We start from the raw sequence: 13,385 nt of genomic DNA, 5'->3' as shown, positions 1-13,385 counted from the left end.
CCCCCCCCCCCGTTTACCTCGGAGTTCCCTCAGTTAGAGAGGGAGTGTGAGCAGATCCCCCCGGGGCGGCAGGCGAGCTGTGAGTGCTAAATACCAGTAAAGCAACTGAGCGGCGCCTGACACACGGTGGCTAACTCAAAACGAGCTTCTCTTCTCTTTACCCAAAGAAATACAACATTTAGGGAACTTTGAAAGAAAAAGATAAGTGCTTGGATTTAAGCACTGAAGTCATGCACCCAGAAACCTGTACAGAAGCAGCACACATGGTGCCTTGGGCCGATTTTTGGAACCGAGAACTCACTAGTTCACGTCAGGACCAAAAATTCCTATGGATTCACTTTGGTCCTCGGTGAGTCTAGAATCAACGTGGACTACAATGACTCCCAAGACCCCCGTTCCATTTCCTCAGACTGTTGTTGTCCTCTGAACATGGGTCACCCCATCTTTCCTTTTGACCTTCCTTCAGGAATAATCCCGAGAGAGTCGCAGTTAGAGATAAAGCCCTTGTCCCCTGCGTTAACCTGTTTTTTTTTTTTAAGATTTTATTTGAGAGAGAGAATGAGATAGAGAGAGCATGAGAGGGGGGAGGGGCAGAGGGAGAAGCAGACTCCCCGCCGAGCAGGGAGCCCGATGCGGGACTCGATCCCCGGACTCCAGGATCATGACCTGAGCCGGAAGCAGTAGCTTAACCACCTGAGCCACCCAGGCGCCCTGCGTTAACCTGTTTAAGACAAAAGTGCATGATAATGTGCTATCCTGTAAGTGATTCTCGCAGTGAGTTTGCTTTTGTCCAGCAAATGTGTGAGCTCAAACACTTGGGGACTCTTTTGCATTCAAGGCATTTAGTGCTGACTTTTCTTCCCTCTGATATACAGTAAATTGCAAGTATAAGATAAAGTAGTAGCATTTGACAAAAAAACTGTTCCAAGGACCAGTTTCCCTCTTAATAAACTAACTGGCTGATAAGGGACTAAACTCCCCCTCAAAACACACACACACACACACACACACATACACACACACCTCTAACGAATGATAATGGGGGCCAGAGTAATTAGGACAGGAAGGCAACAAAAGAGAGACAACAAAACTCAAGTTCCAGCTCGCTTAAGAACTCTTTCATCTCACAAAATGGGGTCACCGCTCCTTTCCTTACCTACTTCACAGGGTTTTGTGAAGATTAAAGAATGTATGTCAAGCATAAAATAACTGTATAACACATAGTACTCCATAATCCATTCCTATTCTAACTAACATTAGTGAGTAATCCATTATTCTGCTTCTGGTAGTCTCATCTATTAGAAGAAAAGGAAATGTTAGATGTCAAGGTTTACAGAGTATGGCCTCAGTTCCTTGTGTAATGCCTTCTAGATGAGGACAGTCTTCAAGCCTATGGCCAACGAAACCCGCAGACCAATGTTTCACGCAGGAGAATGGGATCATCAGTGAAATGAGCTTTCCATCCAAGGCTCGGGTGCAGGTGGCAGAAAGACTATTCCAATCTGTACTCTATCGTGGCCAGATCATCCAAAGAAAAAACCTGAACTCTGTCCCACACCTTAACCTTTGAACCGTATGATCTTACTCCCCTTGCCCCACTGAACTGCTTTTACTAAATCTGCCCTCAGTGGGTCCAGCCTTCATCTTCCCTCAAGGCTCCAAAAGCAACTTGCTGCCATCTAGGGAGGGATGATGGTTACAAGTCTAGGAGAAGACATCACCCCAGTGCCCCATTAGGGAAGGCATGAGGAGGACATTTCTTTCAGGAGGGTCGGGAGAACTGAGGAACAGAAAGGACTCTGCCTGCCTTGAAGAATTAATGATTTTGTCCTTTTGCAAACAGTGGAAATCAGAATCATGGAGCATGTAGCTGATTTTTTTACTTCTCCACGAATGACCTTACACTGCTCTGAATTATTTTTCACCTTAAGTCTGAGGGTGGGAAATATAACACATTCCAGTTTACTTACGGTTCTATCAATTGAAGGTTATATCACCTTATTTTTAAAATAGTGCTTGGAGAAAATAATCCTCTTGTGGTTTTAAGAAGTACTTAAAACCAAACAAAAATGTAAAACCTTTAAAGAAAACACATTTTTTAAAATAGAAACAGTATTACTAATTTTGAAAAGACTGTTGATGTCACTGTGGTTTATTGGTAAATACAAAGTATAGGCTCTTTGTTTTTTTGGGTTTTTTTTGCTATATTTTTTTTTTAAAGCAAAGCCAAGGAGATTAGAAACCAAGTACACATATGCTCTTTAGAGTAGAAACATAAATTAGTTTTTAACAATTAGGCACTTAAAATGTAAATGTAAAATGGCATTTTTAGAAGTATAAACTACAGTTCCACTCCTAAATACCTCCTGAAATGTTTTTACGAACACAAAAGCACAAGCACGGAAAACATTTCTAAACAAAGATAATTTCCTCTTTAAAAAACAACAACAAACCTGAACACAAATCCCATATGAGAGACCAATGACTAAGGTATTAGGGGAAGGAGAAAAGAGCTTCTGAAATTTACATGTTTGATTAAAATATAAGCATTTAATAAAACTATTACAATAGCATACAGTATATATTATAATGAAAAATATGTCAGGAAAATAATGAATTCTAGACTTAAAATTTTACTTTACAACAAGGCACTTAACACATTGAAACAGTACAGTAAATTTCCGAAAGAATGCAACAGGCTACCTCTCACACCTTGTAATGATATTTCTTTTATGAATATACTGTAACATAACCATACATTTTGCAGCATTAATCATTGCATAGGAGGTAAATTAAATAATGAATTCCAACTTGGCAACTAGATTAGCTTATGTTTACAGTTTCTTCTTTTTTTTTTTTCTTTTAAAGGACAGTTTTAAATAATTCCATAATAAAGAACTATTCTCATTCATGATTCATTTAGAACACAGCATAGTTAGATTAATGAGTAATAAATCAGAACTTAAAAGGTGTGTATCTGTATAAAAACTTATCTTTGGGTACCTCTGACATGATTTTCAGTGTTTAGGTATTGAAGTCAAGAGCACTTCTTAATAGAAGAAATATTTTTAGCAAGTAAGTCAAAGGAGTTAAATTATTGCAACACAAGGACATTAAAAAAAATACCAGGAACCTTTATACATACAAATAGAAAAGCCTTCAACACATGGCATATTACTTAAAATATGCTCAATTTAAAACTTGTAAACTCATTTATCAAGAAATTCCTTCTCACACTTCCTTGCAGTACAGAAGTGAGTATGTTAAAACCGGCTTAAAGTTTTAAAAAGTTTTACAGTGCAAAACAAAAACGACAAATAAAAAGGAAATGCTTAAAATATTGAAGAAACAAGATGTGAACTTTTAATTAAAAAAGAAGCTGCATGAGCTTTAGCATGTAAAAAAAAAAAATACAAATACAAAATAAGAAAGACTGCCAACCTGGTGTTTCAAAGTAAACAAAGTATAGGTAGTTATAAAGGGAGACATTAATGATTGTGATAATGAGAGGTAAAATGGTCTGCAAATTTTCTTTGATCAAAGGGACAAAAGATTAGAATTGTAACTCCCTGGGACCTAAGCACATTTTCCCTTTGGGAAAGGTTTAAAAGACCTTTAAAATAATCCCTTTTGCATGATGCTTTCAGATTATTGGCAAAAACAAAACAAAACAACCACCACCAAACCAATGCCTTTTAAAAACTTGAAAATATACTTTAAAAAGTGGCAAATTTGCGTTCCAAGTCATATAACATAATTCCACTAGGAGGCACTGCTATACAGCAAAGAACCTTAGGCAAGGTCCTCATTACCCTGGACCGGGGGCCCGGGCTCGCTCAAAACAGCCTTCCTTCCTCAGCACAACTTGTTTCCCAAGATGCCAGTAAATTAAATAACAAATTTAAAATCACTCTGGGTGGAATCAGGAGCAATGCTTTATTTTCAGAGCTGTGGAGGAGCTCAAAAAATAGAATCTGAGAGGAACCCATTTCCATTTGAAAGAATTTAGAAAAAATATGCCTAATTTATGGGAATCCTGTTATAGATATTGCACAGGACTCAATTCCAAGAAAAGCTTCAAACGGGAGCACTGGTTTACAAAAAAAAAGGATAATGGAGAAGATCTTGTATTGTAATTAGCAAGGAAAAGGAGCTCCCAAAATTCACTGTTTCAAAGGCAAGATCATAATTGTTTAAGTTTTCTATCCCAAAGGGGCATGTTAGGTTAAGCCTCAAGTTTGCTTTGCTAAATGTAAATGAGTTTCTCTCTTTCTTTTATTTTCCCATCTTGAAACTTTGGTGTTTTCCCTCCTTCTTTTCAAATCACGTGATTCCTGTGTGTCTATCAGACACCTGTGACACATACATGTAAGGAACACGTGAGCAGTAATAGTGTCTCCGCACGTGAGGTCAGAGAGGTTTTTAAAGTTCTTTAAAAGGTGATGGTATTTTTTAAAAAACTGCATCACTTGACTAAAATGCAAGGTTTACTGTTTCAAGGGTCTCCAACAATCAACACACCATGATTTTTAAATCTTAAATACTTTTCCTTATTTAAGTTGAAGAAAATTAGGTTATCCAAGACACTGCTAAATAAGGCTCTCAGGTCTATCAGGTTATGAATTAGATGCTCAAGGAATATACCAACGTCAGGAGCACAAAACCCAGGCTTCCATGTCAGATGCTTTTCCTCATAATCGGACAGCAGGAATTGAAACTCAAGTGTTTTCAAGCAGGACACCTTAAATACTACAAGTGTCAATATTTAGCAAATGAAAGACAAAATTCTGGCTTAAGCACATCCGGTAAACTATAGATCCATTTCTTATTGGTTTATTTAATAACAAATACCAGAAAACTACTTGCGTTTCAAAGTCTGCCAAGGATATTCAGGATTTCCATTCTCATTTTAAATAACTGGATGAAGAATGTCTTTTCCTGCCTTTGAATTCAACTACGTTTCCTTTAGTGATTCTTCTGTTACTCAGAGAAAGAGCCATTCTGAATACAGACACAGAATTTTAGCACCAAAAATAATGACCCTTCTGAAAAGATTTGTATTGTGCTTCTCTCAAGCAATCTGAAGGTCAATTTTGTGTACCAAATCAAGGCAAACTAGTTTATAATGACAAATTTAGGGGTATTTTTCATTCTTAAGTGGAGGGAAATTTTCAACTTTTTCCCCTTCAATATAAATGTAACTGCCCCCTTCCACCTCATGGGCCTGTCTTCTGACCTAGGGTTGATGATTCTGGAACCATAAATCTCGTTTTAGAATTACTAGAAGGCTCAAGAAATTAACCAACCCCGACAGCATTAATCTGATCTGATTTTTAAAAATCCATCTTCTTTTTGCATCACCTCAAAGAACTTTAGAAACAATGCTCCCCCCTTTACTGGGTCGCTGTCACTGTCTAACAGACTGATTCCAACAGGAGAGGATAATGCAGCACCGTGGTGTAATTTCAGGATCAAAGTAAAATTACTCAGTTGTGGCATATGTCCTTAGGACCCATTTATAAGAAGCTGAGTCTCTTGCTAAAAGGCAAGGATACATTACACTTTCAGACTCCATCTCGGTTTTCCCATAAAGTACAATGTAACTAGGAAGAAAGAGTTTCCAGTGAAACATGACCAACTGCATTTCTGAGTTCCGATTAGCCGCTCTAAAACCCATCTCACACAGGGTAGGACGGGAGAGAAACGCAGGCTTGTCCCCCAAGTGGCGCGAGCATCCGTTCACATACATGTGTGTTTTCAGCCTGTGCTGGAGCAGCTACCTGCCCTAGGGGGTCGGGGGCGGGGGGGGGGTGGCACAGATGCAAATTTACCGGGCAGAGAGCAGATAAATGTGTACACAGGACCACTTGTTTAACAGAAATAGCTCCATGTTTCCTGTGTATCTGTCCTAGAGATTTTAAAGTGAAATATTTACACACGCATAAAATCTGTGAGATGTGTCAAATACTTCCATACTGGATCATCTTTTTTTTTTTTTAAGAAAATTATCAGTTTAAAAACAAAAAAGTGAAAGTGATACATAGTGCAGTGAGTGGTAGCAGCAGGTGCACGTTCCCAGACCTGACCCTGACCTTCCCCGTGACAAGGTGGAAACAAAGTTCACCTCAAGTTTACTTACAACCGATAGATCTCCCCCTCATTAATAAGTCTAATGCTAAAACCACTCTCAACATTAGGTTATTCTATTTACACAGTAGCTGTATATATCCAGATATTTTATTTAAAACATTAACAAATTCTTCTGACGTTGGAGGGAAAAAAAAATCCTGAAAAAATTCTGTAGAGGGCTTTAGTGGATAAAGAATAAGGAGAAGGAATAGTATGTTCTTTGGCACCTCTTTAACAAGCTCATTAGTAAAATCCCAGTTTGGGGGCTTGTCACCCATGAATGAAGAGCTGCAGGAGAATATACCTTTCTCAGGATGAATTAAAAAACAGTCAAAGGGTAATACTTCATCTTTCTAATCATTTACACGAAATTTGGTCCACTTCTTCATTTACCAGTCAGTTCTTCTAAAATAAAGACCCAAAACTATACCTTTGGTTACAGCGTTAACTCTTTTGGTATAAGAGCTGATGCCTTTGTTTTGCTCCTCAGGTAGATTTCTCATTATCTTCACCGATCTTCTGAACCCGTGAATACTTTTTGCATGAAGATTTAAAGCAGCCAGGGGGCCAGGAGAGTGGCCAGGAGAAGCAGCAAGGAATTGAGCCTTGTACGTTTTTCTCGAAAAAATAAAAGATGGGGAACCACCATGCTCGAGACAAGAAATTCGTCTGTGAAGAGACCTTCAAGTTCTGTAAAAAGTAGAAAAATAAAAAGGAAAATGAGACCTATTTTTCATGATTTGCATCCTATCTTTTTTCTTAATTATCATTCATTGTACCATAACAGAGAAAGCAGCAGAATCAGGATCACAAGGCAGTAATTGTCTTTGTTTTTTTTAAAGATTTGTCAGAGAGAGAGAGCGCACAAGCAGGGGGAGCGGCAGGCAGAGGGGGAAGCAGACTCCCCGCCGAGCAGGGAGCCCGACGTGGGGCTCGATCCCAGGACCCCGGGATCATGACCTGAGCCAAAGGCAGACGCTTAACCGACTGAGCCACCCAGGCAGTAATTGTCTTTGTGCCTTTTCCCTGATCCTGACATATTTCTGGTCCCAGGCTCCTTCCCCCTTTCCATCTCATGCAAATTCTTCTGCCTGCAATCCCAGTAAGAGACTCAGGAGTGGATGTGTGAGTTGGCCAGGAGGGACAGTTCTCAGGATGCATGAGCAGATGGATCTAGGCCCAGGAAGATGGAAGAGTGGAAGGTGAACTCACAGGGCGGAACAGATTTAAGGTGAAAGGTGAAGGTTTGGGGTTGATGGTGTCAAGAGATACCCAGATGGAAGTGTAAGAAGGAAGGAAGGTGGCAATGGGAGTCTACAAAATGGGAAGGAGAGCTACAGACACAAAATAACCCGTAGAAAAGGCATCTATCAGTGGGGAGCACTAAACGAGAGTTGGGTTCAGACCCTTTGGGAATGACACTTGCTCACACATTATATGCATCGGACAATATGGCGGGACCACCCAAAGAGAAATCCTGCTACACGGACTCACTCTGACACCAGGCACACAGACCTAGACTAGGAAAAGGCGCTACAGAGATGGGGAGGAACCATCCCATCTTGGGATGACAGGAAGATAGCAGGAGCTAGGAAGGCTTCCCAGAAGATGTGGCCTTTGAGTTAGCTCTTTCCACATGAGCAGCAGAAGCAAAGAAAAGGTCGTCTGGGGACAGAAGGCAGCAGTAACAAATAAGGAAGTATAAGAAGGGAAGCCAGAGAGCACAGTATCACAAAAAGATGTACCAAATCCAGGAATCCACGGACTACTTATTTTGCCTGAAGTTTAACAATAATTGCCGTCTTCTCCTCAAAATTAGGTTCTCTGAGGGCAGGGAGCAGGTCTTACCGAGCTGCGCCACAATGCTTCTATAGAGAAGGTTCCCTTATTTTAAGTTAGCATTTATACTTTTTCAACTCTGGTGTCAATTAGTCAAATTAGGAAAACACCACGCTCTGTGATGACACCGCCCTTTTATCCTTAAATGTCATTTATATTTGTGACACTATGTAGTTGAAGAGGCAGTCGTGGGGATATGTTTCAGTGAACTGACCCAGACGCCACACGTGAGTGCAGACAGTGGGCATTCCTACTAAAGCTATCTGAAACCCCACTGTGTGAAAAAAGGGCCACTGCATTGAAAGAAAAGAAATTATCCAGGGATGGCTTCACTGTTCTCACCTTTTCATTGGCCATTGAATGGTACCACCAAAACAGCCGTGTTGTAATATAATAAGCAATGATCACATCGACAGTATAGTGTTCGTGCGCTACAAGAATGCAGATGATCCCGGCGGCACTCAGCAGCCAGCAGATTAAATGATACCACCAGAAGTGACGAGGCGAATCTAGACAGCAGAAAAAGTATAGAGTTAATAAGATTCCCAGGGATGAATTCAGTGATTACAGTCTACACTAACGACCTTAAGGAGAATAATCTAAGATCAGGAAGTCACTGGAAGAAGAAAACAGATTAACCCCCAATGAGTCACCGTCAGTCGCCTAGGATTTGCTCCATAGGAAGGGAGCAGGAAGAGGACCACTGAGAGCAGGTCTAATAGTCATTCCCTGGGGAATAGTCATTCTCTAGCCATCCTAGACCTTGCCCACTGCTAAGCCATTCAGTAAGGAAGTGAACAGAATTGTTTATTAGGTTGGTTGGAATTGGCTCATATTAGCTCACAGAAGGGATCCCATCGGAAAGAAAAGCGGTAGGGGTCAAAAGCAAGGGTGGTTGTCAAGGAAAATGTGGGGGGAAATGAAAAAGCAAGAGTCATTTCAGGTCTTACATAAACTTACTCTGATTTCTCCAGGAGGAGAAAAACAGCCTTGCGGCTAGCAATATTTTGCTTCTCAGCAGTTTCATACTGTTATTGCTAATGGCAACTATAAATGCTCCCTATATAAAGCTTAGGATTCTGGCTCATTCACTTGTGGATTTTAGCCTTCCTAGTGAGTCCTCTAAGAAGGTCATCATATTGATCGGCTGTAAGAGAGAACGACAGCGCTCATCAGGTGAAGCAGGACCGTGCGCCCCACAGCTTGCCCACCCAAGTGCTGAGGACAGAGGTACAGATGCACCCTCTGGTTCATCGCCAACAGCTTTCTCTTTTCTTTTTCTTTAATAGCGGTTTCCTTTTTTTCTATTTTAAAGACTTATTAGCTCACAAAGTTAATACTCTCACAAACCGATTTATTTCCTATTTGTCTGTGTTTATCTTCATGGTGATATTTATTTCTAAGTGCAGAACCATGGTAGAAGAGCAAAAGGATCCATTTCCAGAAGTTTAGAGGAAACACCAAATGAGGTATCACTCAAATGAAAAAGAGTTTTTGGTGAAATAGCTGTTGCTCTTTTGGTCCCAAGCGGAACAGTAAGATACTAAGCCTGCATTTGCATTTGGAAGTCTGACTTTTCCATTTTGAATGTGCTCCTTGTTCCTTCTCAGTTGGCTCACCCTGCCACTAAGATCTAGCAGATAAGTGACGGACTCCTAGAATTTTAAAGCTGGAAGAGGCCTTACCCTTTACAGGTTGGGTGGCCAGATCCAGGCCCCACAACTATTCTGTTAGGCGGAGAATACTCAAAATTGAGCCAACATTTAGAAATCTGGAGAGTTCACTAAATATGCATTCTGCAGAACCACAGACTCCACCCTTCCCCGAAGTCTCACACCAACCCAGCTACCTCTGCTGATAGGTCTCCTGATATTTATCACCTTAGATAAGTTAAAATTGTTGGGGCAAACCAGAACCATTTTGTATTTGTTTATCCACAAGAAGCAAAGCTGAAGCAGACAAGGAGTAAAGAGGTGGGCCGAATGGTCATTTTACTACTTGTGGAACTGAAAATGAAGTTTTAGGAATGGCTGGAAATTCTAACACTGCTCTTCCACAAAAATGTATTCCCAGGTACGCTACCACATTGGGACCACTGCACACTAACTGAGCACAGTGGCTGACCCAAAGCAAAGATTTAATAGAAATTATTTTGAAATAGAAATGGGAAAATGGTAACCCCTTCCTGCTTTCCCATCCTACCACAGGGAGAACATTGAGCTAAAAGATAACGATACAAATATTAATCCACTCCACTTCTCCGGGTGGGCTCCTAGCCCTAGTTGCCATTGAATAATCATACAATGGACTTTCTGTGGTAACAAGGTTAAAGAAGAAAGAAAAGGAAAGAAAGAAAGAAAAATTTCCCCCTCTCCTAGCAAGACATTTGGTTCTAACTGCTAGGCTGACCTCCTCGGGCTAATTTTATAAGGAACCTAGGCCCCAGTGATAAAATTTGCACAGCAGTAGAAAGCCCACAAAAACGGTCCTGGTTCCATGTTTTCGTCTGTTCTCTTGACAACATTCAAATCTACTCATGACAACCAAGCAAACAAGGAAAGAGACCAAACAGATCAAAAGGCAGGAAAACAAAAAATATAGGAAAAATGCATCTAATTCTAGGAGCAAACTGCTCAAAGAAGCCATTGGAAGCACTGCTTACTCAGAACAATAACACATGGTATCATTTAGAAGGTGATGGTTTTTCCTAATTGCACAGGAAACGAGCACAAACATGGAATGCTCTGATTTACGTACAGAACTGACTCTAGAGCAGGGTCTGTATTAAGCATTACAGATTTGCCATTTCATTTCTCACCAAAAATTAGAGAAAGCAGAATATAATTCTTCCCCTGCTGTATGTAAACTTAATACAGTTTGAAAAACTTCAAGCCAAAATCATGCCGTGGGAAGCAAATCTCTCTACATACTGCAGAGCCTTCATTAAAGCATAAAAATAATCACAAGTTGCCTTGCTATTGCTCTGAAGTAAAAGAAAGAACAATAATGAGCAATAGACCAGACTGTTCCTTAGCAATTTTATAAGATCAGACAACTTGGGTTCCCAAATATTCTAAACAGAGCCAAGAAATTAATAGCATAACCTCTGGAGTCAGCCTGCTTGAGTGTGAATACCCCGTCCTCCAATTATCAACTGGGGACCGTGGGAAGTCATTCTAAGTTTCCTCTCTGAAAAATGGGGAAAACAGTGCTTCTCTCTTGGGGTGGCTGCAGGATTAAATGAGCTATTTTGCATCAACGGCTTAGAACAGTGCCTGGCACAGAGTATTATGACTTTTTGCTACTGCTGCTAACAACCCTTGGTCTTTGGTTATTTTGTAAAATTGACCTTCAGTTTCCTGGGGTGATTCTCTTCATTACTTTGAATCCACAATGGCTTTGCTCCAACATGCAACGCCTCCCCACCCTCCTCCTGTTTTTCTATAAATTTCTTACGATTTTCAGATTAGAGAGAAGCTCCTACAACTCAAGTACACCTCTGGACTGGAAAACAATTGATCTTACACACAGGTGGAACTTTTTCCAACAAAAGTTAGAGTTAGAATCATAAACAGCACAGATCACTCTATTGGCTCATCAGAACCAATAACTAGGTATTGGAAATGTAGTGACTGACATTTAAGGAAGAGATAACCCCCTGATATTGGTGCAGAAACAGACTCAGGTTTCTTCCCATTGCCACCTCCCACAGTGTGAGGCTGAGGGCAGAAATAAGGGGAAAGGTCCAGAACGCCCTCTGCTGTAAAAGTCAGGTATGATGAAGTCTGTGCACTTAACACGCTACTCTCTGTACCAAGTGTGTGTGTGTGTGTGTGTGTGTGTGTGTGTGTGTGTGTGTGGCATTTACAAAGGAAACAATTCAGAAGCTACACAATTCTTAACAAAAAAAAGACTTCAGTTCATCTACTGTAAAGAACCTCAACTCTTTGTCATAATACTCTCAAAGCAGAACTTAAACCTAAAACCCCAGGAAAACCAAGGGACAAGAACTCACTTATGCACCCCTGACAGATAAACTCTGACGTCCACATTGCCATTTGGCGAGGCTAAAGCTGTTTGGATTAACGACAGGCCAAGAGTGGGTGGAAGAAGCAGGACATCAGAGGGGGAGGCGTTCTTCTGCTGGTCTTTGCTAAAAGACCTCTTTACAATGCCGAGTAAGTGAAGAAAGTTGAGATAAGGCTCTAAGAAACACTGTGGAGTGTTCTGGAACTAAAGGGGAAGGTTAACCTGACCAGCGTTGCAACAATGAAGGAGAAAGTATCACTTGCTTTGAAAGGACGTTGAGATGATATGCCTAATTAAATCAAACCTCAGAAATCTACAAGAAGGGGATCTGCCAGGCAACTAAAATACAGATCCCACAATGAAGGAGACATTATACCAGCCATGAAAGCTGATAGGATACACAAGGATTTTGTATAATGGGAATTAAGTGTATAAATATGGAAAGATACTTCACATTCTTGCCTCCATATTGTTTTGTACAAAGAAATGATCAATACTGGCAAAATGTTCCTTGAAGATGCCTATTGAATCATAGAAGTCGGCTGGAAAATGGTGAAATTGGAATGGGACAAGAAAACATCTAAAAAAGGGGAAAACATTAAATTATTTGGAATGAAACAATGGAAGTTTCATTCATAAGTCATTTACATTTGGCTTTCCAGTGCACTGATTCTGTTTGCAATAAACTTAACACTGTGTTCTTCTTAGTTGCAACACTAAAATAGCTTTTCATACCTAGAGAAGAGGAGGGAGACAGACATTGTGGAGGCATGCTAAATGTTAGAGAATCCAGGGTCAAGTTTTAAGCCTCCAGTGTCCAAATCACATAGGACTAGTTGAAATGATTTAAACACACACACACACACACACACACACACACACACACACACACACCCCTCTCTGTCTCTTTCATAGCTACCAATCCCAATGGAATAAGGGTTCCCATCAATTTCTGGCCTTAGGGATCCCCCTCCCACCACAGTAGTCAACAGAGTGGGAAGGAGTTATACTCACATTCTTTGATGAACAAATAAGTAAGTGTCAGCACAACGGTGTGACCGCTGAAGAGGAAGTCTCCACACAAGATATGGGATCCAGTTATGGACAATCCACCACCGGAAATCAATCGCAGAATCCGTTGTATTTTTGCCTGAGAGTCTCCGTTGAGCTGAAAGACACAAGATCAGGAAGTAAATTTACAAGCCGATAAAAATCACACTTCAGCCTAATTTGTGTGATACTTAGAAAGCTTACCAGGTTGTGCTTTTTTCCTTTTAACTTAAAAAGCCAAAAAGAAGCCAAGGGGGGAAGCTCCTCCAATTAGGTTTTATTCGTTGAACTGGCGAGTTTTAGTGACACGTTTTAAATTATTCAGTATGTTACTAATA

At 40.4% G+C, this 13,385-nt stretch overlaps 1 protein-coding gene across 1 annotated transcript; it reads right to left on the bottom strand.

Moving 5' to 3' along the window:
- Positions 1-2,119: 2,119 nt before the first annotated feature.
- Positions 2,120-13,180, bottom strand: SGMS2 (sphingomyelin synthase 2; the record flags this gene model as incomplete). The annotated part of the gene is made up of 3 exons (XM_081810025.1): positions 2,120-6,819; positions 8,311-8,477; positions 13,012-13,180. Coding segments are annotated over 3 exons (540 nt in total), but the record flags the coding sequence as incomplete, so codon positions are not given.
- Between the last annotated feature and the right edge of the window lie 205 nt (positions 13,181-13,385).

The sequence above is a fragment of the Leptonychotes weddellii genome, unplaced genomic scaffold (genome assembly GCF_054177405.1).
Source record: "Leptonychotes weddellii isolate Sample4059 unplaced genomic scaffold, ASM5417740v2 HiC_scaffold_1699, whole genome shotgun sequence".
In the NCBI taxonomy this organism is placed as follows: Eukaryota; Metazoa; Chordata; class Mammalia; order Carnivora; family Phocidae; genus Leptonychotes; species Leptonychotes weddellii.
Note: the sequence above shows the minus strand (reverse complement) of the source record. Positions and strands in the feature narration are given on the sequence as shown.